The sequence below is a fragment of the Bufo bufo genome, chromosome 8 (genome assembly GCF_905171765.1).
Source record: "Bufo bufo chromosome 8, aBufBuf1.1, whole genome shotgun sequence".
Classification (NCBI taxonomy): Eukaryota; Metazoa; Chordata; class Amphibia; order Anura; family Bufonidae; genus Bufo; species Bufo bufo.
This window is the reverse complement of record NC_053396.1, coordinates 24,752,329-24,778,520: the sequence shown is the minus strand read 5'-3', so window position 1 is coordinate 24,778,520 and position 26,192 is coordinate 24,752,329. Positions and strand designations below refer to the sequence as shown.

The 26,192-nt window shown below is 42.0% G+C and overlaps 1 protein-coding gene across 1 annotated transcript in view; it reads left to right on the top strand.

Annotated features, from left to right (window-relative positions):
- The window catches only part of EGLN1 (egl-9 family hypoxia inducible factor 1), a 50,210-nt gene extending 24,372 nt beyond the window's left edge, over nt 1-25,838 (top strand). The window contains exons 3-5 of the mRNA XM_040405160.1: nt 941-1,077; nt 5,749-5,816; nt 24,417-25,838. Coding sequence (XP_040261094.1) covers nt 941-1,077; nt 5,749-5,816; nt 24,417-24,481 — 270 coding nt within the window. The 3' untranslated portion in view covers nt 24,482-25,838. The remainder of the gene's footprint in view (nt 1-940; nt 1,078-5,748; nt 5,817-24,416) is intronic.
- Nucleotides 25,839-26,192: the final 354 nt, after the last annotated feature.

Genomic DNA, 26,192 nt, shown 5'->3' with positions numbered 1-26,192 from the left:
CACTTCAATGGGGCTGTTCAGATGAGCGGTGATTTTCGTGCATCACTTGTGCGTTGTGTGAAAATCGCAGCATGTTTTATATTCTGCGTTTTTCACGCAAAACGCAGGCCATATAGAAATGAATGGGGCTGCGTGAAAATCGCAAGCAAGTGCGGATGCAATGCGATTTTCACGCATGGTTGCTAGGAGATGATGTTAGTAAATTGATGAAAGTCGATTTACTGTATTATTTTCCCTTGTAACATAGTTATAAGGGAAAATAATAGCATTCTTAATACAGAATGCTTACTAAAATGTTACTTGAGGGGTTAAAAAATAAAAAAAATTAACTCACCTCATCCACTTGATCGCGCAGCCGGCACCGTCTTCTTTCTTCTTCGTTGAGGACCTGCAAAAGGACCTTTGATATAACATGGTTATAAGGGAAAATAATAACATCTACACAACACCGAACCCAAACCCGAACTTCAGAGAAGAAGTTCGGGTCTGGGTATCACATTCCGTTTTTTATCACGCGCGTGCAAATTGCATTGCACCCGCATGATAAAAACTGAACATCGCAATCGCAGTCATAACTGACTGAAATTGTGCGGGTTTCCCACAATGCACCCGGAGCAAATCCGAGACGCCCGTCTGAGAGAGGCCTTAGGCTACTTTCATGCTGTAGTTTTATTCCGGCCGCCTCTCGGCATGTTTGCTATGCTGCGGTCGGACCGCCGGCCTGCCCCTATTATAGTGAATGGGGCCGGAACAGGCTACCGCAAGTGTGAAAGTGGCCTTATTCTAAATAGGCGGAGCGAATCTCAATTTTTTTTTTCCCTATTTATTTGTTGTACGAGAGAGGCCACAATGTAGATGTGAACAAAACCTAAGATCAGAACGGCCAGGGCTTACAGTCTTGATTGAATCTCTATAATGACATATTGTTATTTTTTTACAGGCAAATGGAGGTGTACTTAGAATTTTTCCTGAAGGCAAATCTCAGTTTGCAGACATTGAACCCAATTTTGACAGATTGCTGTTTTTTTGGTCAGATCGACGCAATCCTCATGAAGTTCAACCTGCATTTGCTACAAGGTAACTTATTTTTATACAGGTTTTATCTGGTAATGGTCATTTTCCTGTTTAAAAAATTAATGGCTGTATTTTTCGTTACTCTCTGTAACCAGTTTTTTCGTTACTCTCTGCCCCCCCAAAGCCATAATTTATTTATTCTTTTTCTCTTCTCGTGAACGTATGAGGGCTTGCTTTTTTTCAGGACAAATTGTACTTTCTATTGTCTCCATTAAACCTTTTGCCTACCGCCAAACAACTTTATACGGGTAACATTGCGATCTTCTGGCGCCCCGTGGAGGTCCAGATCGCTGTGACCTTGCTATCGTTAGACAGCTGCGGTCCCCTCTAAGACCAGGCAAAGCAGTCTCTCTGCGTGGTATCATTGTTGCAGGGTCCTACAACAATCCATCGCAGTGTAAGGGTCCATTCATACGCCTGTAAGGCCCCTTTCACACGGGCGAGGATTCTGCGCGGGTGCAATGCGTGAGGCGAATGCATTGCACCCATTCACTTAAATGGGGCTGTGCAGATGAGCGGTGATTTTCACGCATGTTCTATATTCTACGCAGGACCCATAGAAAATTGCAAGCAAGTGCGGATGCGGTGCGATTTTCACGCATGGTTGCTAGGAGATGATAGGGATGAGTAACCCTGGACCCCATTAAAGTCTATTCACTGTATTATTTTCCCTTATAACATGGTTATAAGGGAAAATAATAGCATTCTTAATACAGAATGCTTAGTAAAATGTGCCTTGAGGGGTTAAAACATAAAAAAAATGAACTGACCTTATCTACTTGATCGCGCAGCCGGCATAGTCTTCTTTTTTCAGGACCTGCAAAAGGACCTTTGACGTAATCGCACTCACCACGTGGTAAGTGTGGTGACGTCAGCGCAGGTCCTGCTGAATGAAGATAGAAGATTTTTTTTTTTTTTTATAAATAACATATCGACCCAAATTTACCACTAACTTGATGTACGATGCGTTATGAGAAAAAATTATCCGAAAAGCATTCCAAGTGACATGTCAGATTTGAAAATTGGGGCTTGGTCATGAAGGCCAAAACTGTCTGCGGAGGCAAAGAGTTAAGAACGTTTTGGCTTTTTTTTTTTTTTTTTTTAAGTCACACTAGGTGACTATAGCAAGCAGTCATAAGATTGCCATTTGTATTCTGTATTGTATTTTATCCATTGCAGAAAACAGTATTCAGTATATTCCAATGCAGTGCTGCCACTTGCAGGTCTGTTTTGGAATATACCAGTGATATGTAGGCAGTTGAAGGATGAAACTGAGCATGTGCGGCCATCTCAGTGAGCAGGTCAAAGAAATAAGAAACAGCAGGTGGCGCTATACAGATACATTTTATTGATTAACTGTGTGGCTATGCTTAATCTTTTCAGTTACAGGCAATTGCTAAAGTATTCAGATCCAGGTGCTGGTTTGAAAACTGTAGAATATTTTTCATGGGACAACCCCTTTAACTATGTCTACATAATAAGTGTCATTTGCTGAAGTCAGACAACCCCTTTAAGCATAAAACTTGTCAGGAGAAACTAAAGTACTTAAAAAGGTATTCTCATCAGCGACATATATGGCATATCCACCAGTCCCACTCCTCCCCAAAGGTTGAAGTGAGAGCTGCACGCATCTATTTCCCATTTCGGTCAGCTCTAGCTATGGCAGTATTATGGCTAGGTAAACTTTTTAACTTAATGGGGTTCTGCAGTTCTTTTAAGCTGATGATCTATCCTCTGGCAGGGAACCCCACCGATCAGCTGTTTGAGAAGGCAGCGGCGCTGCGCCCTTCTGGGTCTTTACCGCAGGCCCAGTGACGTCACGACTAGTATCACTGGCCTGGGCGGGGCTAAGCTCCATTCAAGTGAACAGAGCTTAGCCCCGCCCAGGCCATTCATACTAGTTGTGACGTCACTGGGCCTGCGGTAAACTGACAGAAGGCCGTGCCGCTCCTGGAGCTCCGCTGCCTTATCAAACAGCTGATTGGCAGGGGTCCCGGGTGTCAGACCTCGACGATCAGATGCTGATGCAAGAATTGCAGAACCCCTTTAACACTTTTTACATTTTTAATTGGAATGTGAAGCAGCGAGCGTGCAGCATCTGTCCTTAACAAGCATATTTGCCAAAAGTATGTAGTATATTGTCTCAGGGCCGTCTTTTCGAATGGGCACGCTGGGCAGTTGCCCGGGGGCCCCACTTGCCTGGGGGCCCGCCTGCCCAGTGAACCCACCAGCCAACTTCCCAACCGTCATTTAGCAGCGTTGCCGCCAGGGCCGTCTTTACCAAGGGGCAAAAGGGGCAGCTGCCCTGGGCCCAGTTGCTCCTGGGGGGGCCCAAGGCAGCTGCCTCTTGAGCCCTGCTAGCTACTGCCCCGGGTGTCAGGCTGTCGGCTACACAGGCATCATGATCGTACTGTGTTAATGATCTTAATTCTAGGACCTTAATGAGTTTTGATCTAGGACCTTAATGACATCATTACCATGTGACCAGTAACCTAGCAATTACTGGTCACATGGCTATGAAGTCATCACAGGTCCTATCAGGAGTGTTGCAGAAGTTAACTGTGGAGCTTTTCTGTGTAAAGATTACATCAGAAAAAGGTGACATGGGGTTGTTATTTTAATATACTGTAAACTACTGTATAGTGGGGTGCTGTGTACTGTGTGGGGGGCTGTATACTGTGTGGGGGCCTGTATACTGTGTGGTGGGCTGTATATTGTGTGGTGGGCTATATATTGTGTAATGGGCTGTATATTGTGTGGTGGGCTGTATACTGTGTGTGGGGGGGGGGGGGTGGGCTGTATAGTGTGGGGGGCCTGTATAGTGTGGGGGGCCTGTATAGTGTGGGGGGGGGCTGTATAGTGGGGGGAGTGCTATACTGCTGTACTGTATAGTGTGGGGGGCTGTATACTGTGGGTGCGGTATAGTGTAGAGTGCTGTACTGTATAGTGTGGGGGGCTGTATCGTGTATAGTTTGGGGTGCTGTATACAGTGAGGTGCTGTATAGTGTGGGGGTCTATACTGCTCTACTATATACTGTGGGGTACTGTATAGTGTGGGGTGCTAAACTGCATACTGTGTGGTGCTGTATACTATAGGGTGCTATACTGCATACTGTGTGGTGCTGTATACTATAGGGTGCTATACTGCATACTGTGTGGTGCTGTATACTATAGGGTGCTATACTGCATACTGTGTGGTGCTGTATACTATAGGGTGCTATACTGCATACTGTGTGGTGCTGTATACTATAGGGTGCTATACTGCATACTGTGTGGTGCTGTATACTATAGGGTGCTATACTGCATACTGTGTGGTGCTGTATACTATAGGGTGCTATACTGCATACTGTGTGGTGCTGTATACTATAGGGTGCTATACTGCATACTGTGTGGTGCTGTATACTATAGGGTGCTATACTGCATACTGTGTGGTGCTGTATACTATAGGGTGCTATACTGCATACTGTGTGGTGCTGTATACTATAGGGTGCTATACTGCATACTGTGTGGTGCTGTATACTATAGGGTGCTATACTGCATACTGTGTGGTGCTGTATACTATAGGGTGCTATACTGCATACTTGGGGGTTTACATCCACTTTAATCATACAACTAAAATAACGAAATAAATATAGATATATATATAAATGTACACACACTCTGGTGCTGGTGGGTAATGCTGGTGTGGGTACTGCTGGTGCTGGTGGGTATTAATGTTGGAGTGGCGTGTGTACTGCCTGGGTACTCTACATTGTGACATATAAAGGAATTCTGTACAAAAAAGTGTCGCAAATTTAATAAATGATTAGTGTTTTTGTACTGTCCAATTTTAATCAGTAATGTCTTGTTTTTCAATTTCTTGCTTTTCAAGCTCATGTTATATTGTTCAAACGTTGTGTTTAATGTTTAAACACTGATTTTGTTGAAAGTACCAATAAATATCGCCTTATTGATAATTTGCATTTTTATTCTAGTGCGTGATTGTGTAGACAGGGCCCCAGTGCACTGTATTGCCCGGGGGCCTATAATGCTCTTAAGATGGCACTGTATTGTCTACCTCAACAGTTGTTGTTTGAACTGCAGAAATGTAAACTTGTTTTCTTTCCTTGCACATCATTTTTTCATGGTGATTATGGTTATAAAATATTATGTAACCTGCAATTCACACTTAAAGTGTAACGGTCATTCTGTTTTTTATTTTTCTAATGTATAGGGGCAGTGATATTGACCATTTTTGTAATATACTTTAATTACTAAAATTGTACATTTCTATTAGAAAAATAGCTCTAAATTGGCCCGTTTTGAGCCTTGGCAACGCTCCTCTGTCTTCTGTTTACATAACAGTGGAGACTTGCTCAATACTGACTGTGTTATGTAAACAGAAGACAGAGGAGCGTTGCTAAGGCTCAAAACGGGCCACTTTAGAGCTGTTTTTCTAATAGAAAGGTACAATTTCAGTAATTAAAGTATATTACAAAAATGGTCAATATTACTGCCCCTATACTTTACCAAAAAAAAAAAGAATGACCGTTACACTTAAAACGGCGGCCATCATGCAACTTGCACGTAACAGTGATTTTCACCAAAGGTTATGACTAAAATACTCAGGGAGACCCTTTATGCAGAAAAGTACACCCTCTTAAAAAGTTTCTGTATTGTTTTTCTTTCATGCAGGTACGCAATAACTGTCTGGTACTTTGACGCAAATGAAAGAGCAAGAGCTAAAGAAAAGTATCAAACAGGTAATTGTTCTACTTTTATCTGCAGAGAAGAAGTGCAGTTATTTCATACTTTCATTGCATTGTTACTCCGTAGACTCTGAGCGAAATTAGAAAGGTGGCTTTTCATTAGGGTACTTTCACACTTGCGTTGTTGGATTCCGGCAGGCAGTTCAGTCGCCGGAAGTGGTAAATTGCGACTTGTCTCCTACTCGGGACTTTTTTTTTTATTGTTTTGTTTTTGTTGAATGACAATTTACTGACAACCCTATTTTTTAGCTCATTTATGTTAGATAAAAATAAATACGTCCTGTTTTAATACTTACCTGTCACAAGTTGGTTTTCCTTTTCGTAAATGCGACTTTTTGACAAAAATTGTCAAAAACATTGGGGGAGATTCGTCAAGACTGCTGTTCCCATACGCCAGTCTTTATCTCCCTGTTTAAGAGGCAAATACCTCTTAATAAATTAGGCGCATCTCTGCCCTGCCGTGTGCCACAAATTGAAGTCTACGCCAGCTAGGGGCTGGTGCAGACTTCTGGTATAACTTCCGCCAAGTTATAGTAAATCTGGCGGGCGATGTGAATCTTCGGCCACTTCAGAAAAGTGATGAGAGGCCTAAAAAATTGCAAATTATGGTACACATGACGTACACCATAATGGGTACCTTTTTTACGGCACAATTGTAGCATAAACACTTAAAAATAAGAATTTTTCCCCATTGTTTCTTTCGTTTTAACAATTACGGAGTCCTAGAGATAAGGTCGGGTTCACATCACTGTTTAGCTTTTCGTTCTTCAGATCTGTCAGAAGAAGAGAAAAAACAAACAAATGGGATCCTGTAAAAAAAAAAAGGATCCTGTTGCATCAGTTGGCATCCTTTTGAGCCATTTCCGTTTGAGATGCGTTTTTTTTTTTTTAGATGGGGGAAAAAAGTACTGCATTTCATCAAATTAAATTTACAAAATGATGTCAACATAAAGTAGACATATGAGGAATGTTAATTAATAACTATTGTGCGAGGAATCACTATTTTTCAAAATTTTCTGTAAATTTGGGATATTTTTTTTGTACATAAAGGGAAAACATATCAACTCAAATTCACCACTAACATGAAGTATGAAGTGTCATGAGAAAATAATCTTAGATTCGCTTGGAACAGTAAAAGTGTTCCGGAATTATTACCAGATAAAGTGAGATGGCCAGCGGGTCTCTGCTGTTTCAAATAGGAGAGATCCGCGGCTAATAACCAGGACCAGTAATAATGCCGATCGCGGTCATTGAAGCCTTTAGATGCCGTGATCGGGCTTCTTACCGGCATCCCCTGCGGCTAATGAGGATGCCGGTTATTGGTTTCAATACGCTGGGTCTCTCTGAAGAGACCCTGGGTATTGGAGCTGCAAATATTATTTTGGCCAGCAGGCCAACATAAGAAATGATCAATTCTAGTACCAATATGGATCTGTTTGAAGTATAATGGTACAGAATTTAAAAAAGGGAGCCAAGCATGAGCTACAAAACCATAAAAAAGTAACAAAAATATAAAATTTTAATCGCCCCCCCCTTTCCGTAGAATAAAAAAATAAATCCTTAAATAACAAAAAATATAAACATTATGAGCATCACTGTGTCCAAAAACACCCGTACTATTAAAATGTAAAAATATTTTTCCAATACGGCGAATGGTGTAACGGAAAAAAAGGGTCAAAATGGCCGATTCACCGTTTTTTCATCGCTTCTCTTTCCCAAATTTTTTTTATAAAATGTGATCAGAAAGTCACACACACTCCAAATTGGTATCAATAAAAACTACAGATTGTCCTGCAAAAAATATTTTTACACTATTTAGACATAAAAAAAATATATATATACATGTGGTAACGATGTAATCGTACTGACCCAGAGAATGAAAGTCACAGGTCAGTTTTACCGCTGTAGGGACAAAACCCTTTTGGAATTTTTTCCCGCTTCCCCCTACATTGTATGCCATATTAAATGGTGGCATTAGAAATTACAACTTGTCCCGCAAAAAATAAGCTCTTATACGGCTATGTGAACGGAATAATAAAAAAAGTTATGGCTCAAGGAAGATGGGAAAGAAAAATGAAAACGAAAAAACCTTCAGTATCCAAGGGGTTAAGGACCGAGATTTTGGAAATCTGGCATGTGTCACTTTAGCAGAGAATAAAGCCTCATTCAGTCAGTGTTCTACGGACGTGTGCTGTATGTGTTCTCCACGGACAGCACACGTCCCCTTTCATTTTAATGTGTGTATTCACACATCAGTGTTTTATCGCGGTCTGTGTTTTTTAGCACAGATGCACGCTCTATTTTGTCCGTGTTCACGGATCCATCACGCCCATTATAGTCTATTGGTCAGTTAAAACCATAGATGCCATCCGTGTTTCACGGATCAGTAGGAAGAGTTGCTTTGAAAATAATTTTTCAGCTGTTCAGTGTCAGTGAAACACGGATGACACACGGACAGCAAAAAAACGGACCCACTGACCCAACACTGATCCATCGCGGACATCTTCAAGGAGACATCACTGACCGCCTTTTCACGGATTTAAGCATGGACGTGTGAATGAGGCTTAACTCTATGCAGGTTTTGCACATTTAAGTAATTCTGACATTGTTTTTTTGTCACATATTGTACTTTATTTAGATGGTGAAATGTAACCTATATGATTTGTGTATGTTTATTAAAAATTGCAAAAATCAATGAATATTTGTAAAAATGGTCATATTTTTCCTATTTTCAACTGCAATATTTTGCATATATACAGAAATACTGTTCAATGTTTGTATCAGATATATATTTACACCTTTCATTTATTTTAGTTGCATTTGAAAAAAAATTTTTACTTAAAAATGTTTTTTTTACAGAGACTTTTGAAGTACATATTTTTTTTTATGCATCAAGCCAAGTTTGCAGAGGCTTATGCCAGAATAATAGAAGACCCCCAGAAGTAACCCCTCCCCCAGATATTTTAAAAAATTGCTAAGCAGGTGAAAAAAAAAAATATATATATATATTTTTTTTTTTATATATATATACACAAAAAGTGACTTTTTTGGTACAGAGCAAATGAAAATGAAGGAGTACACCCCCAAAGTATCACCCCATTGTGGCCTTAATCTTATGTCTTAACGAGCACCCAGTGGCTTTCAGAACACAAATTGAAAAATTTTCTGGCTCCATTGCCCACTTGTAATGGCGTTGAGCTGCCAAAACAATTAAAAAAACTAGACCCCTTAAGGTATTTATCTAGAGTTTTTGATACATATTGGGGCGTACACCTTCATTTTCATGTACAAAAAATCCCCTGTCATTTAAAATTCCCCGTGTAAAAATTGGAGAAAAAAAATCACCTGAATAGCATTCCTTTTTTTTTTTTTTTTTTTTTTTTTTTATAATTTCTTTAAAAAACGGGGGGGTCAAAAGGAATCTGTATCAGAGGTATGGGATAGGACTCTGTGCCAGTAGCTAAGGGTACTTTCACACTAGCGTTAAAGTTTTCCGGTATTGAGTTCCGTCCTAGGGGCTCAATACCGGGAAAAAAACGTTTCAGTTTTGTCCTAATGCATTCTGAATGGAGAGTAATCCGTTCAGCATGCATCAGGATGTCTTCAGTTCAGTCACTTTTACGGTATTTTGGCAATCGGCGAAACGCGTTGGATGAGGGTAAGTGAGGGACACTGGGATGGATATTGTGCACGGACCTTTATGACATAGGTGGATGCTCTGACATCGTTGGGTGCTTCTTTATGCATTTGCACTTTATACAGATGTATTCTCTGGCTTATGAATTGCTGGTTTCATAGGGGATTGGATGCCACATACCTCTCTGACCATATGTATTATCATACATTACATTTAATGCTATATGCTCTTAAAGGGAACCTGTCATCAACTTTATGCTGATCTCACTGAGGACAGCATAAAGTAGTGACAGAAATGCTGATGTCAGAGATGTGTCACTCATGAGCTAAAGGTAAGTGGTTGCCGAGAATCAGCTTCATAATCATTGCAGCCCGGGCCTTGAAAAGAGTCAAATCAAATCTACTTGAGAATAGGGGTGGGCGATATGGCCTAAAATCTATATTGCGATATAATTATAAGCATGTGCGATATGCAATATATATTGCGATATATTGTTTTCTATATTGGGGGGGGGGGGGGGGGTGTTAAACTTTTTTTTTTTTTTTTTACTTTTTATCCCTGGTAAGTAACGGCGGGCGCTGGCAGGCGGAGGCACAACTGAGCTCCGGAGGGGGCGGTCAGTGTGCGGGGAGATGGCGGCATGTGTTATGCCGGAAGAGGACGCTGACCACCAGGGGGAGGAAGAGGAGCAGCTCCGGCTGTGAGCAGGCCGTGGAGTGCTCCTAAAGTCACATGACCGGCCTCTGACGCCGGCAGTGACGTCATCTACAAGCGCCTATGAGAGGAGCGCGAGATTGTTGGCCGGCGTCTCTTCTGATCTGGCAATGGAGGATCCCACGGTTCTTCCTGCCCCAGCTAAGGCCAAGAAAGTGGGGGCAAAGAAGAAAAATAAGGAGTGTGCGTTATGCAGTATGGGGTTACCATCTGAGTGGTAAGATGGAAATGTCTAACATAACTGTTAGTTATAGCTTAGACGGAGTGTCGCTTTAGGTGGTTACATTATGACCTGCAACCTGTGTAATTCATATTTCTCAGGGATAAGAAGATGTGCCAGCCCTGTATAGATAGGACGGTGGCTGAAGAGTCTCCCTCATTTTACAAATGTCTGTAAACATTGGTACGCTCTGAGATTAATGCATCCCAGGCAACCCAGAAACAGCAAAAACCTAAACAGAGAGCGTATTCCAGAGAACCCCCTTTGTCAGACGAGGGTGAGATCCCTTCTTCAGTGTTTGGTCCCTCTGATATCTCATCGCAGGCCTCCTCTGGGGAAGAAGAAATAGGGGGGAGACCCTGTTTTCCGGTAGAAGACACCGAGAAACTCCTTAAAGCTATCCGCTCGACTATGGGCATAGAGGAAACTCGGGAACCCCGCTCAATTCAGGATATTATGTTTGGGGGGTTGGAGTCCAGGCAGCATGGTACCTTTCCAATACATAAGAACGTATCAGCATTGATAAAGGGAGAGTGGAAAAAACCCAATAGGAGGGTATTTATTTCCAAAAGTCTTAAGCGTAAATATCCTTTTAAGGAGGAAGATTCTGCGTCCTGGGATAAGGCACCTAGGATAGATGTGGTCATATCCAAAGTCTCCAGGAAAACGGCCCTACCATTTGATGACAGGGGAATCTTGAAAGACCCGCTGGATAAAAAGGCGGATGCCTTTCTGAAAGGGGCCTGGGAGGCGTCAACTTCCTCTTTTAGGCCTAGTATAGCCTCCACTTGCACGGCCCGGTCTCTTATTATATGGTTGGAAGAGCTTGAGTCCCAATTAAAAAATAGGTGCCCCCGTGAAGAGATATTAGCCTCCCTCCCTACGATTAGGAAGGCAGCGGACTTTCTGGCGGATGCCTCGGCTGACTCTGTTAGGTTGGCAGCCAGATCAGCGGCTTTGTCCAACTCTGCACGGAGAACTCTTTGGCTAAAGGGCTGGTCTTGGGACATTGCTTCTAAGTCTAAGCTCTGTGGTGTTCCATGTGAAGGGGAATACCTCTTCGGTCCAAGTCTGGACGACCTGCTGGATAAAGCGGCAGACAGGAAGAAAAGGTTTCCTGGGTTTCAGGGATCGTTTTCTTACAGAAATAAGTTTAGTCGGTCCTTTCGTCCCTTTAGGGGTAGCCAGGAACAGGATAGGAGAACCAGGGAGTACCGATTCAGAGGTCAGAGGAAAAATAGAAATTTTTTCTTTAACCAGTCCTCCGCAGATAAAAGAAAGCCAGAACAACAATGACGCCAGGATTCCGGTTGGGGGCAGACTGAAGGACTTCTTAACAGAGTGGAAGAAAATTGACCTAAGTCCGTGGGTTTTAGATACCGTCGGCAAGGGGTTAAGGTTGGAATTCCTTCAGTCCCCTCCTGCCCGATTCCTTCCAACCGTAGTTCCTCCTTCGGCCTTAGGGAAGTCAGTGATACAGGCAGAGGTGTTGAAATTAATAGAAAAATCTGTCTTAATCCCAGTATTAAAGGAAGAAGTAGGCAGAGGATTCTACTCTCCACTTTTTTTGGTCAAAAAAACAGACGTTCTTTCAGAACCATCATAAATCTAAAAAAATTTAATCAGTTCCTTCAGCCCAAGAGATTCAAGATGGAAACTATACGTTCAACGATCAATCTTCTTTATCCTTTATGCTTCATGGCCGTTCTCGACTTAAAGGACGCATACTACCACGTCCCCATTGCAATAGAGCACCAGAAGTTTCTAGGGGGGCCATCCAATTGAAGGGTCAACTGGAACATTTCCAGTTCCAGGCTCTACCCTTTGGCCTTTCCATGGCCCCAAGGGTGTTTACAAAATTGGTGGTGGAAATAGCAGCCCACATAAGGGAAAAAGACATTCTCTTCGTCCCTTACCTGGACGACTTCTTAATAGTAGGTCAGACAGAAGAAGCGTGCATCTCAGCGGTATCAGAAATCCGGGCTATCCTGAACAGGTTAGGGTGGATAATAAACGAGGAGAAGTCAAGACCCCGTCCATCGAGAAGGCAGACCTTCTTAGGCCTAATACTGGACTCTTCTCTCCAGAAAACCTTTTTACCTGCAAACAAGGTAAATGTTGTCCAGAGCAAGATCCGAAATCTAACCCGGAGACCGGTTACTTCAATAAGGATAGCAATGTCGGTCCTCGGCTCCCTCACATCCTGTATTCCGGGAGTAAGGTGGGCTCAGCTGCACTCCAGAGCTTTACAGTGGGAGATCCTGTCTGCTTGGAAAGAAAACGGTCTCAGTCCAAACCTTACAGAGGCTATCATGGTGGCTGGATACGGAAAATCTCATCCAGGGGACCCCGTGGAAAACGGGCAGATTAGTGTGCCTGACTACGGATGCAAGCCCTTGGGGGTGGGGTGCCCACATTCAGGGAACTTCCTTCCAGGGTCGGTGGGACCCCCTACAAAAAGCAGAGTCCTCCAACCTGAAAGAGTTGATGGCAGTCGGCCTTGCGATGAGGGCCTCCCTTCCAAAGATAGAAGGAAAGGACCTAAGGATCCTTTCAGACAACAGGACTGTAGTCTCCTATTTGAACAGGCAGGGAGGGACAAGATGCAGGGCTCTTATGGAGGAAGCTTATGTCACTCTGAGTCTGGCAGAAAGGATATGCACCTCGATATCGGCAGTCCACATCAGAGGGGTAGAAAACAGACAGGCGGATTTCCTGAGCCGCCATACCCTGTCCCAGGGGGAATGGTCCCTAGACTCCATTGTTTTTCAGAGGATAGTAGATCTTTGGGGTTCCCCCGAAATCGACTTATTTGCTACCTATTCAAACAAGAAGGTGACAAATTTCTATTCCCTAAGCAGAGCGGGATCCCCCTATGGGATAGACGCCCTGACACAGGAGTGGAATTTCCGCCTGGCTTATGCCTTTCCCCCTCTTCCCCTGATTCCCCGAGTTTTACGGAAAATCAGGGTAGAGCGGGCCACAGTAATCCTGATTGCTCCCTTCTGGCCCAGGAGGTCCTGGTTCACGGGACTCCGGACCATTTCGATTGCCGATCCCTGGGTGCTTCCGACGGTCCGGGGCCTTCTGAGCCAGGGACCAGTGAGGCATCCAGCTGTAGACAGCCTACACTTAACGGCCTGGATTTTGAGAGGTGGTTATTAGAAAAGGAAGGGTTCTCAAATGCCTTGGTTTCTACCCTGCTAAAAAGCAAGAAAGAGGTGACAGTAAGGATTTATAGCAGAGTTTGGCACAAGTTCTTAAATTTTGCCCAGATCCAGTTAAGGAACCTGCCTATGGTTGCTCCTTTGCATTCTATCCTTGAGTTTCTCCAGAAAGGTGTAGAAATGGGTCTATCAGTCAGTACCCTGAAAGTTCAGGTCTCTGCCCTGTCTGTTCTTTTTAATCAGAACATAGCTAGTAGCCCTTGGGTTTCCAGGTTTTTTAGAGCTGTGGAGAGGTCTTCCTTAGTGGTAGCTCCAAAAGCCCCCCTGGAGTCTAGAGGTGGTATTAAAGGCTTTAACTGGGCCCCCCTTTGAGCCCATTGATTCTATTTCAATTAAGCACCTTACCCTAAAGCTATCCGTTCTGATAGCTTTGACTTCTGCTCGGAGGATTGGTGAGATCCAAGCCATCTCCATCAACCCTCCGTATACCTTAATTTTAGAGGACAAAGTTATCATGCGTCCTGACCCGGCTTTTCTTCCAAAAGTCGCCACCAAATTCCACCACTCTCAGGAGATTGTTCTTCCTACTCTCTGTCAAAATCCTTCCTCTGAGGAAGAAGAATCTCTCCACTGTCTAGATGTCAAGAGAGCCCTTTTGGCCTATCTGTCCTCTACTTCTTCCTGGCGGAAATCTTCCTCACTCTTCCTACAGTTTCAAGGGAGGAACAAAGGTTCTGCTGCCTCAAAGAGTTCTATATCTCGGTGGGTCGTGTCGGCCATCTCCTTATCCTACCTTTCCTCGGGGTTATCTCCCCCGGGGGGTCTGAGGGCCCACTCGACCATGGCGGTGACTGCTTCCTGGGCTGAGAGGTCTTCTGTTCCAATTGAGAAAATTTGTGAGGCAGCAACCTGGTCTTCCCCTTTAACCTTTTTTAGGCACTATAGGTTGGACTTGAACTCTTCTGGTGATCCTTCCTTTGGTAAAGGGGTTCTTCTCTCTACTTCCCACCCTTAAGGATTACTCTAGTAAATCTCCGGTGGTGCTGTCATGGGCGATAGGAAAAAATTGTATTACTTACCGGTAATTAGATTTTACAGAGCCCATGACAGCACCCTGGGTTTTCCCTCCCTGGTGGTTCTTCTATACTGCACTGGTGTTGCAAAAAAATAAAATAAAATAAAAATTATATATATATATATATATATATATATATAAAAAAATAATAATAAGATATATTCCTTGTATACAAATTGCATGTCTAATTCATGTGGCGGCCTTCCTCCGATACTTGGAAAACTCACTGAAGAGGAGGAGTATGCCCGCCCGTTTTATTCTGTAGGTTTCCTGTCTTTGTGGGGCGGATCCTCCTCTCTCCGGTGGTGCTGTCATGGGCTCTGTAAAATCTAATTACCGGTAAGTAATACCATTTTTCATTGGAGTCTTTGGTGGCCTATTGATTCATTTTATATATTTTTATGTTTGTATAGGATTATATATTGCACTTGCACTTAATATGTATTATACTTACCCCCCATGTATTTTGCGCCATTTGTATTCGGCCAATTCCTTCCAGTTGTCCCTCCTTTTTGTACAGTGTGGACTTCTATATGTCTTTTTAATACTATTATGAAATGTAACAAAAAAAAAATTATGCGATACTAATAAAGATTTTATATTTTACTATTTGATGGTTGATTATTATGCAACAGGGGTATACACATTTTTCTAATAGGTAGTCAAGTATTTCTAAGGTCTATGAACCCTCTGCCTGTGGGGGCGATGCACTTAGCATACCCCTTGTGGGTGTAGTTTGCTAAAAGGGGTCACTTTTTGGGGGGGGTTTCAATGTAGGGGTATCTCAGGGTCTCTTCAAATAAGACATGGCCCCCAAAACCATTCCAGCAAAATCTGCCCTCCAAAAACTATATGGCGCTCCTTCCTTTCTGAGCCCTTATACAGGAGTTAACAACTACTGTACATATCAGTTGTTTCTCTAAACTGCAGAATCAGGGTAATACATATTGAAGTTTGTTTTGCTGTTAACCCTTGTTGTGTTACAGGAAAAAAAAAATTAAATGGAAAATTTGCAAAAAAGTTAAGATTTACCTCCATTTCCGTTAATTCTTGTGGAACACCTGAAGGGCCATTTTACACGAGTGAATCCATTGCGGGAATCGTGCTCCGTGTGTGATCATGATTTATAATGCTGTGTGCCTCTGCTTGACCTTACTTCCACAGAATCATAGTGACATCAAACTGTCACCCGCCCGATCTGCAGCACGGGCCCGGCTGTTACTGATAGCCGGACTCCTGCTGCATCTGCCAGCATTGCTGTATGCGGTGATGCCGGCGGATCAACCCTTTCAGATGCAGCGGTCAGGGCTAACCATGGCACGTGCGGGGTTTACAGAGGGAGGGGGCTGTGTAAGATGCTGACACTTCAATTCAGTACAATACAGAATTTATTGTACTGAATTGAAACAGGGATAAAACCCTGAAAAGGTGAAGCCCCACAGTGGGATAAATATAAAAATGAAAAAAGTTTTTTTTTTTTATAAAAAAAATAATTAAAGTTTCAAGTAAAAAAAAAAAGCACCCTCACGATAAGTGTTTAAAAATAAATAAATAAAAAACAAACATATTAGGTATCACCACGTCTGTAACGCCGTGCTCTATAAAAATGTCACATAATCTACCACCTCAGGTGAACGCTGTAAAGAAAAAAAAATGAAAAACTGAGCAAAAAATGACATTTTTGTTTGTCACCTTACACCACAAAAAGTGTCATTCCAATCGATCAAAAAGACATATGTACCCCAGAATAGTACCAATCAAACCGTTATCTCTACCCGCAAAAAATGAGACCCTACCTGAGACAATCGCCCAAAAGATTAAAAAAATATGGCTTTCAGAAAATTGAGACACTAAGGCCTCTTTCACACTTGCGTTGTACGGATCCGGCGTGTACTCCACTTGACGGAATTACACGCCGGATCCGGAAAAACGCAAGTGTACTGAAAGCATTTGAAGACGGATCCGTCTTCAAAATGCGTTCAGTGTTACTATGGCACCCAGGACGCTATTAAAGTCCTGGTTGCCATAGTAGGAGCGGGGGAGCGGTATACTTACAGTCCGTGCGGCTCCCGGGGCGCTCCAGAATGACGTCAGAGCGCCCCATGCACATGGATGACGTGTCCATGCGATCACGTGATCCATGCGCTTGGGGCGCCCTGACGTCACTCTGGAGCGCCCCGGGAGCCGCACGGACGGTAAGTATACTGCCTCCCCGCTACACTTTACCATGGCTGCCAGGACTTTAGCGTCCCGGCAGCCATGGTAACCATTCAGAAAAAGCTAAACGTCGGATGCGGCAATGCGCCGAAACAACGTTTAGCTTAAGGCCGGATCAATGCCTTTCAATGGGCATTAATTCCGGATCCGGCCTTGCGGCAAGTCTTCAGGATTTTTGGCCGGAGCAAAAAGCGCAGCATGCTGCGGTATTTTCTCCGGCCAAAAAACGTTCCGTTCCGGAACTGAAGACATCCTGATGCATCCTGAACGGATTTCACTCCATTCAGAATGCATTGGGATAATCCTGATCAGGATTCTTCCGGCATAGAGCCCCGACGACGGAACTCTTTGCCGGAAGAAAAGAACGCAGGTGTGAAAGAGCCCTAAAACATGATTTATTTTTCTTCAAAAATGTTTTTTTTGTGTAAATCTGAAATAAACGTAAAAAAAGTAGACATATTAGGTATCACCGCGTCCGTAATCATCTGCTCTATACCCTCAGGTAAACGCAGTAAAAACTGTGCCAAAAATGCTATTTTTTTGTCACCTTCAACACAAAAAGTGTAATACCAAGCGATCAAAAAGTCATACACACCCCAAAATGGTACCAATCAAACCGTCATCTCTTCCCGCAAAAAATGAGACTCTACCTAGAAAATGGAGACACTAACACATGATTTTTTTTTCTCTTCAAAAATGCTTTTATAGTGTAAAACTGAAATAAATGTTTTTAAAAAGTATACATATTAGGTATTGCCATGTCCATAACAACCAGCTCTATAAAAATATCACATGGCCTAACCCCTCAGATGAACACCATAAAAAAATAAAAACTGTACCAAAAATGCAATTTTTTTTGTCACCATACATCACAAAAAGTTTAATTCCAAGCAATCAAAAAAATATATGTACCCCAATATAGTACCAATCAAACCGCCATGTCTTCCTGCAAAAAATGAGCCCCTACATAGGACAATTGCCCAAACGATAAAAGAAATATGGCTTTCAGAAAATGGAGACACTAAAACATGATTTTATTTCTTCAAAAATGCTTTTATAGTGTTAAACTGAAATATTAGACATATTAGTCTCCACTTCCGTAATGATTTGCTCTATAAAAATATTATATGACTTACCCCCTAAGGTGGACACCATAAAAAAATAAAAACTGTGCAAAAAATGCCTTTTTTTTTTATTTTTCATCACAAAAAGTGTAATACCAAGCGATCAAAAATTCATATGCAACCCAAAATAGTACCAATCAAACCGCCATCTCTTCCTGCAAAAAAAGAGCCCTTGCACAAGACGATCGGCAGAAAAATAAAAGAAATGTAGCTTTCAGAAAATGAAGACACAAAAACATTATTTTTGTTTTCAAAAATGCTTTATTATGTAAAACTGAAACAACAACAACAAAAAATACACATATTTGGTATTGACGTGTCCGTATCAACCTGCTCTATAAAAGCAACACATGATCTATCCTGTCAGGAGAACTCTGTAAAAAAACAAAAAAATAAAAACTGTGCCGCAACAGCCATTTTATGTTTACCTTGCCTCACAAAAGCGTAATATCGAGCAATCAAAATCATATGTACCCCAAAATAGTACCAATAAAACTGTCACCTCATCCTGTAGTTTACAAAATGGGGTGACTTTTTGGGAGTTTCTATTTTAGGGGTGCATAAGGGGGTCTTCAAATGTGACATGGCAACTTAAAATTATCCCAGTGAAGTCTTCCCTCCAAAACCCATATGGCGCTCCTTTCCTTCTGCGCCCTGCCGTGTACCGATACAGCAGTTTATGACCACATATGGGGTGTTTCTGTAAGCTGCAGAATCAGGGTAATAAATATTGAGTTTTCTTTGGCTGTTAAACCTTGCTGTGTTTATAGATTAAAATGGAAAATCTGCAAAAAAGAGAAATTTTTAAATTTCACCTCCATTTTCCTTTCATTCTTGTGGAACACCTAAAGGGTTAACAAAGTTTGGAAAATCAGTTTCGAATAACTTGAATGGTGTAGTTTCTAAAATGGGACCATTTATGGGTGGTTTCTACTATGTAAGCTCCACAAAGTCACTTCATAACTGAACTGGTCCTTAAAGTGGGTTTTGGAAATGTTCTTAAAACATCCTGAAAAATTAAAATGACGTTTATAAAATGATGCCAACATGAAGTAGACATCTGGGAAATGTACAGTAACCACTGTTTTATGAGGTATCACAATCTGCTTTAAAAGCAGAGACATTCAAATAAAATAAAAAAGAGTGAGTTATTACCACATAAAATGAAACATGTCAGATTTGTAAAATGTGGCTTGGTCCTTATGGTGAAAACTGGCTTGGTTGGTTTTGGACATTTTCTTGAAAATTTTAAAAATTGCTTTTTAAATTCAAAGTCTTCTAATGTCCTAAAAAATAAAATGACATTTAAAAAATGATGCCAACATAAAGTAGACATATGGGAAATGTTAAATGTTTTGTAAGGTATCATGATCGTGTTTTGTATTTTTGTTTTTCATATATATATATATATATATATAAGTCTACACACCCCTGTTAAAATGTCAGGTTTCTGTGATGTAAAAAAACGAGACAAAGATAAATCATTTCACACCTTTGATGTGACCTATAAACTGTACAACTCAATTGAAAAACAAACTGAAATCTTTTAGGTAGAGGGAAGAAGAAATATAAAAATAAAATAATATGGTTGCATAAGTGTGCACACCCTTAAACTAATACTTTGTTGAAGCACCTTTTGATTTTAATACAGCACTCAGTCTTTTTGGGTATGAGTCTATCAGCATGGCACATTTTGACTTGGCAAGATTTGCCCACTCTTCTTTGCAAAAACACTCCAAATCTGTCAGATTGCGAGGGCATCTCCTGGGCACAGCCCTCTTCAGATCACCCCACAGATTTTCAATCGGATTCAGGTCTGGGCTCTGGCTGGGCCATTCCAAAACTTTAGTCTTCTTCTGGTGAAGCCATTCCTCTGTTGATTTGGATGTATGCTTTGGGTCGTTGTCATGCTGAAAGATGAAGTTCCTCTTCATGTTCAGATTTCTAGCAGAAGCCTGAAGGTTTTGGGCCAATATTGACTGGTATTTGGAACTGCTCATAATTCTCTCTAGCTTAACTAAGGCCCTAGTTCCAGCTGAATAAAAACAGCCCCTTGGCATGATGCTGCCACCACCATGCTTCACTGTGGGGAGGGTGTTCTTTTGGTGAGGGGCAGTGTGGTTTTTGCGCCAAACATATCTTTTGGAATTATGGGCAAAAAGTTCAACCTTGGTTTCATCAGACCAGAACACCTTTTCCCACATGCTTTTGGGAGACTTCAGATGTGTTTTTGAAAAATTTTGCCTGGCTTGAATGTTTTTCTTCATAAGAAAAGGCTTTCGTCTTGCCACTCTACCCCATAGCCCAGACATATGAAGAATACGGGAGATTGTTGTCACATGTACCACACAGTCAGTACTTGCCAGATATTCCTGCAGCTCCTTTAATGTTGCTGTAGGCCTCTTGGTCGCCTCCCAGACCAGTTTTCTTCTCGTCTTTTCATCAAAGTTGGAGGGATGTCCAGTTCTTGGTAATGTTACTGTTGTGCCATATTTTCTCCACTTGATGATGACTGTCTTCACTGTGTTCCATGGTATATCTAATGCCTTGGAAATTCTTTTGTACCCTTCTCCTGACTGATACCTTCTAACAATGAGATCCCTCTGATGCTTTGGAAGCTCTCTGTGGACCATGGCTTTTGCTGTGGGATGCGACTAAGAAAATTTCAGGAAAGACCAACTAGAGCAGCTGAACTTTATTTGGGGTTAATCAGAGGCACTTTACATGATGGCCGGTGTATGCTGACTCCTATTTAACATGATTTTGAATTTGATTGCTTCATTCTGAACACAGCTACATCCCCAGTAATAAGAGGGTGTGCACACTTATGCAACCACATTATTTTAGTTTTTTTTGTTCCCTCCACCTAAAAGATTTCAGTTTGTTTTTCAATTGAGTTGTACAGTTTATAGGTCACATTAAAGGTGGAAAAAGTTCTGAAATTATTTATCTTTGTCTCATTTTTTTACATCACAGAAACCTGACATTTTAACAGGGGTGTGTAGACTATTTATATCTACTGTATATACACTGAGCAAAAATATAAACGCAACACTTTCGGTTTTTCTCCGATTTTGCATGAGCTGAACTCAAAGATCTGAAACATTCTCTACATACACAAAAGACCCATTACTCTCAAATATTGTTCACAAATCTGTCTAAATCTGTGTTAGTGAGCACTTCTCCTTTGCCGAGATAATCCATCCCACCTCACAGGTGTGGCATATCAAGGTGCTGATTAGACAGCATGAATATTGATCAGGAGTGCCTTAGACTGCCCACAATAAAAGACCACTCTGAAATGTGCAGTTTGATCACACAGCACAATGCCACAGATGTCGCAACGTTTGAGGGAGCGTGCAATTGGCATGCTGCCTGCAGGAATGTCTACCAGAGCTGTTGCCCGTGCAATGAATGTTCATTTCTCTACCATAAGCCGTCTCCAAAGGCGTTTCAGAGAATTTGGCAGTACATCCATCCGGCCTCACAACCGCAGACCACATGTAACCACAAACAAAATGTTTCAGATCTTTGAGTTCAGCTCATGCCAAATGGGAGCAAAACCGAAAGTGTTGCGTTTATATTTTTGCTCACTATCATGAAGTACAATGTTTCACGAAAAACTCAGAATCGCTTGAATAAGTAATTTCGGGGAAAACATAAAAAAAAGTTCATGCTCCAGTGATATTGTATCATGAAAGTCTGGCATTTAAGTAGAAGCAGCAATGGTGATTTCCTCATCTCAAACAATTTATTGAAACAAAAGCCCACACCAGTGGTGGGTATACCCCCACAAAAATGTCTCAATAACTTGTCCTTTGGCCTTGAGCATCAATTACCGCTTGACAAAACTGTCTCATGCTGTTCACAGATCGACTTACTGTCTGCTGAGGCATGGCATCCTACTCTTCTCCTCAGGTCGTTGAGGTTTTAGGGTACAGAGTTACGAGCCTCTGCATGGCGACTCAGCTGATTCCTTAGGTTTTCAATGGGATTCAGGTCTGGAGAAAGTGCAGGCCTCTCCATTTGAGGTTCTCCCGTCTCCAGCATCCGTTCCCTAATGATGCCACCTCGATGAGCTGGTGCATTGTCCTCCATGAAGATGAAATTAGGCCTGTGTTGATCATGCAGAGGCACAATGACTGGATTAATGATGTTATTCTAGTAGTATGGGCTTGTCACTGTACCATTCACAAAGTGTAGGGCAGTTCTGTATTCACTAGACACACCTGCCCACACTGTAACACCACCACCACCACCACCAAAGGCTCGTCTGGTGACAACAGTGGCTGATGCATAGTGCTCTCCTTGACGTCTCCACTAGAGATGAGCGAGTTTCCGCTTATGAAATTCGTTCATACTTTGTTTGGTGGTAAAAGGTGAATTGCGTTATGGATTCCGTTACCACGGACCATAACGCAATTCTATAACGGAATGCCTTTAGAGGCATTCCGTTATAATAGAAGTCGATGGGCTGCAAAACGGATCCGTCCAATTTCCGTTATGCAGGTGAGTCCTCTCCTGCATAACAGAAACGGGACGGATCCATTATGCAGCCCATAGACTTCTATTATGACGGAATGCCTCTAAAGGCATTCCGTCATAGTTTTGCGTTATGGTCCGTGGTAACAGAATCTATAACGCAATTCATCTTTTACCACCAAACGAAGTGTGAACGAATTTCAAAATATGACATTTTCTCATCTCTAGTCTCCACATTCTCTGTTTCATCCTTCAACTGCCTCCTGATCTGTGATGGGAAGAGCATGGACACGCCCCATGAGCTGTGATAGGGAGAGCATGGACACGTCCCCTGAGCTGTGATAGGGAGAGCATGGACACGCCCCCTGAGCTGTGATAGGGATAGCATGGACACGCCCCCTGAGCTGTGATAGGGATAGCATGGACACACCCCCTGAGCTGTGATAGGGATAGCATGGACACACCCCCTGAGCTGTGATAGGGAGAGCATGGACACACCCCCTGAGCTGTGATAGGGAGAGCATGGACACGCCCCCTGAGCTGTGATAGGGACAGCATGGACACGCCCCATGAGCTGTGATAGGGAGAGCATGGACACGTCCCCTGAGCTGTGATAGGGATAGCATGGACACACCCCCTGAGCTGTGATAGGGAGATCATGGACACGCCCCCTGAGCTGTGATAGGGAGAGCATGGACACGCCCCCTGAGCTGCAGCAGAAAATACACTCCCCTTGATATAAATCTAGCAGATAAATGAATGTGGAGATCTCTGGATCCATGTGAGGTACAGGGCTGGTTCTAGCTTTGTTAGAAAGAGATTGTCATGTACTATATGATGTCTGATTTTCATTTTTTACAATAATTATGGGATTACCTTTTTAAAGGGAACCTGTCACCGGGATTTTGGGTATAGAGCTGAGGACATGGGTTGCTAGATGGCCACTAGCACATCTGCAATACCCAGTCCCCATAGCTCTGTGTGCTTTTATTGTGTATAAAAACCGAAAATTAACCTGAGATGAGTCAGAGCTTGAAAATATGACTCTTCTCTGGTCACACAAGTAAGATATGACTCTTTTATGTTAATTTGCATATGTATCAAATCGTTTTTTTTACACAATAAAAGCACACAGAGCTATGGGGACTGGGTATTGCGGATGTGCTAGTGGCCATCTAGCAACCCATATCCTCAGCTCTATACCCAAAATCCCGGTGACAGGTTCCCTTTAAAGCTCTAGTCTCAGGAGAGAAATGTATTACATTATATAATACCCAATTATTTTTATTTTTTTGTATCACAGCTTTTGATGTGTGAGACTATGTTCACATTTGTCATGAGCACCTCAGCAGAACCTGACAAGACTTCATTTTAATCCGTAAGATAAATCCTGCACTGTATTGTGGTGTTGGTTATAAATTGAAATCACTATGTGGACGAGAATCACTATGTAGATGAGAAATCTGATATTATACTGTATATTAGGTGGCTGTTACTGGTGGTGTGCACATAAATAACTAATTCATCTTTTCTGCATATGTATATTCTGTCAAGTGTTTGAATACATATCTTTATAAGTTGCCAAGGGTGTAGCTATAGGGGGTGCAGAGGTAGCCTCAGGGGGCCAAAAGACTCTTGTGCCACATAAGACTATGTGCTTCCCTGCCCCTGGCCACAAAGCACTGAGGGAGGGGGGCCCAAGTTGCTCTATATCCTTCCAAATGTTTTTCATAACTGAAAGAGCAATGAAACGGTAGCTTTCTGGACCTGGAAAATAATTATCTTAAGATGGATCCTAGGGAAAACATTGCAGGATAACAGGCTGAACTGGATAGAGAGATGTTTTATTTTGTTTTTTTTTGTTTTTTTAGCCTTACAAACTACATTATGGTTTTATTCATTGTCATCTTTTAATTCCTTCTTGTTGTTTATTTAGTTTGATTCATTTCTCGTTTTAGGTGAAAAATCGGTGAGGATTGATCTGAACAAATCATCGCAAGGGGTCATGAAAGAAGTATTTTGAAAACAATGAACCTGCAGCACTTTTGGTCGCTTTATGTATACAGGATATACAAAGTGACACGAAAACAATGTATTGTCTGAGTTGCCTCATATGCAGCGGGATCTCTCGCCGCATTATGTTGTGGATGTACGTAATGGTAAAGCTTGTGTATGACGACTATATATGATGCACCAATAAACTTAAAGTAACTACTGGTCTGCGCCAGTATTGCCAACTATACATAAACTACACGTTCATAACTCTGTATTCTTGTATTAAATTCTATATTTTGTTTTTACTAATTTGCAATCATGAATTTGTTCTTTAAACCTATTAGAAATGATCACTGTGCAATGACTTTTCTTCACACTTGAATATGAAAGAACGGGTGGAGAATTTACCCTTTAAATGAAATATTTTCCAGAGAATATGTGTAATTTATTGAAAAGTTTTGGTAAAATTTTTGATATGTCATACATATCAAACATTTTGAGCAGTGGGGGTCTGAGCAATGATACCCCCACTGATGGCGAGAACAAGGAGAGAGAAGCACTTGTAATTGTGCTCCCTCCTTGCTGCAGAAGTAGTCTATAGAAGATGTATGGCTCTTCTCGAGTCAGTCCTCTGCAGTGAGGAGAGAGAGGGATATGTGAGCGCTTCTCTCTCTCCTCGTTCTAGTCATCATTGGGGGGTCTCAGCGCTCATACCACTGATCAAAACTTTTGATGTTTTGACATTTTACCAAAACAGAGACCCGGTAAAACAAAACTGTTTTATAGACTAAGGGGGGTATTGGTGTATTAATGTCATAGACTTTTTGACGCTCACGCCACTTTTCCTGAGTGCTGAGAAAAGGGGGCATGATTGGGGCGGTCCGTCTCATTGATCATTTTCCACGCCAGTTTTTGGTGTGATAAATGACTTAAATCTACGCCAGCAAGGAAGCTGGCGTACATTTTAATATGTCGCACGGCCTGCTGGACGAAGCCAAAGTTATGTAGAGGTCTGCGCCTCCTCCAGCAGTGTCTTAATAAATGCCCCCCTAAATTTTGTATTGTCCGATCCATGTTACTCTCCTGCCAATCTGGCATCAGTCATGGAGAGACGCAACTGCACACTGGTTGATACGTTTGCTGAGGCAGCCATACAGCACTCGTCAAGTGTTGTGCGCGGATCCTGTTAATTAGTATAGGACCCATGCACGACACGTTAAGGCCATCGTACAGTTGTGTCTCATCACGGCAAATGTCAGATCGGGTGGAGAGACCCTTAACTACAGGGCAAATGCTGTAAATATTTACCGAATACGCATGGGCTAACTTAGACCTCAAATGATTTCAGATCGCTATATATACATAGTCATGTTCAAAAGTGTTGGCAGCCCTGAAATGTTTTCAGAAAAGGAAATATTTCTCCCAGAAAATTATTGCAGTTGCACATGTTTTGTTTTACACATGTTTATTTCCTTTGTGTGTATTGGAACAACACAAAAAAAAAAGAGGAAAAAGGCAAATTGGACATAATTTTTATACAATATAAAAATGACACCTGAAACCAGATAAAAAGGGAAGAAGTTGACTCAATCTTTGCATGTGTGCCACACTAAGCATGGAGAACAGAAAGAGAAGAGAACTGTCTGAGAACTTGAAAACCAAAATTGTGGAAAAATATCAACAATCTCAAGGTTACAAGTCCATCTCCAGAGATCTTCATGTTCCTTTGTCCACTGTGC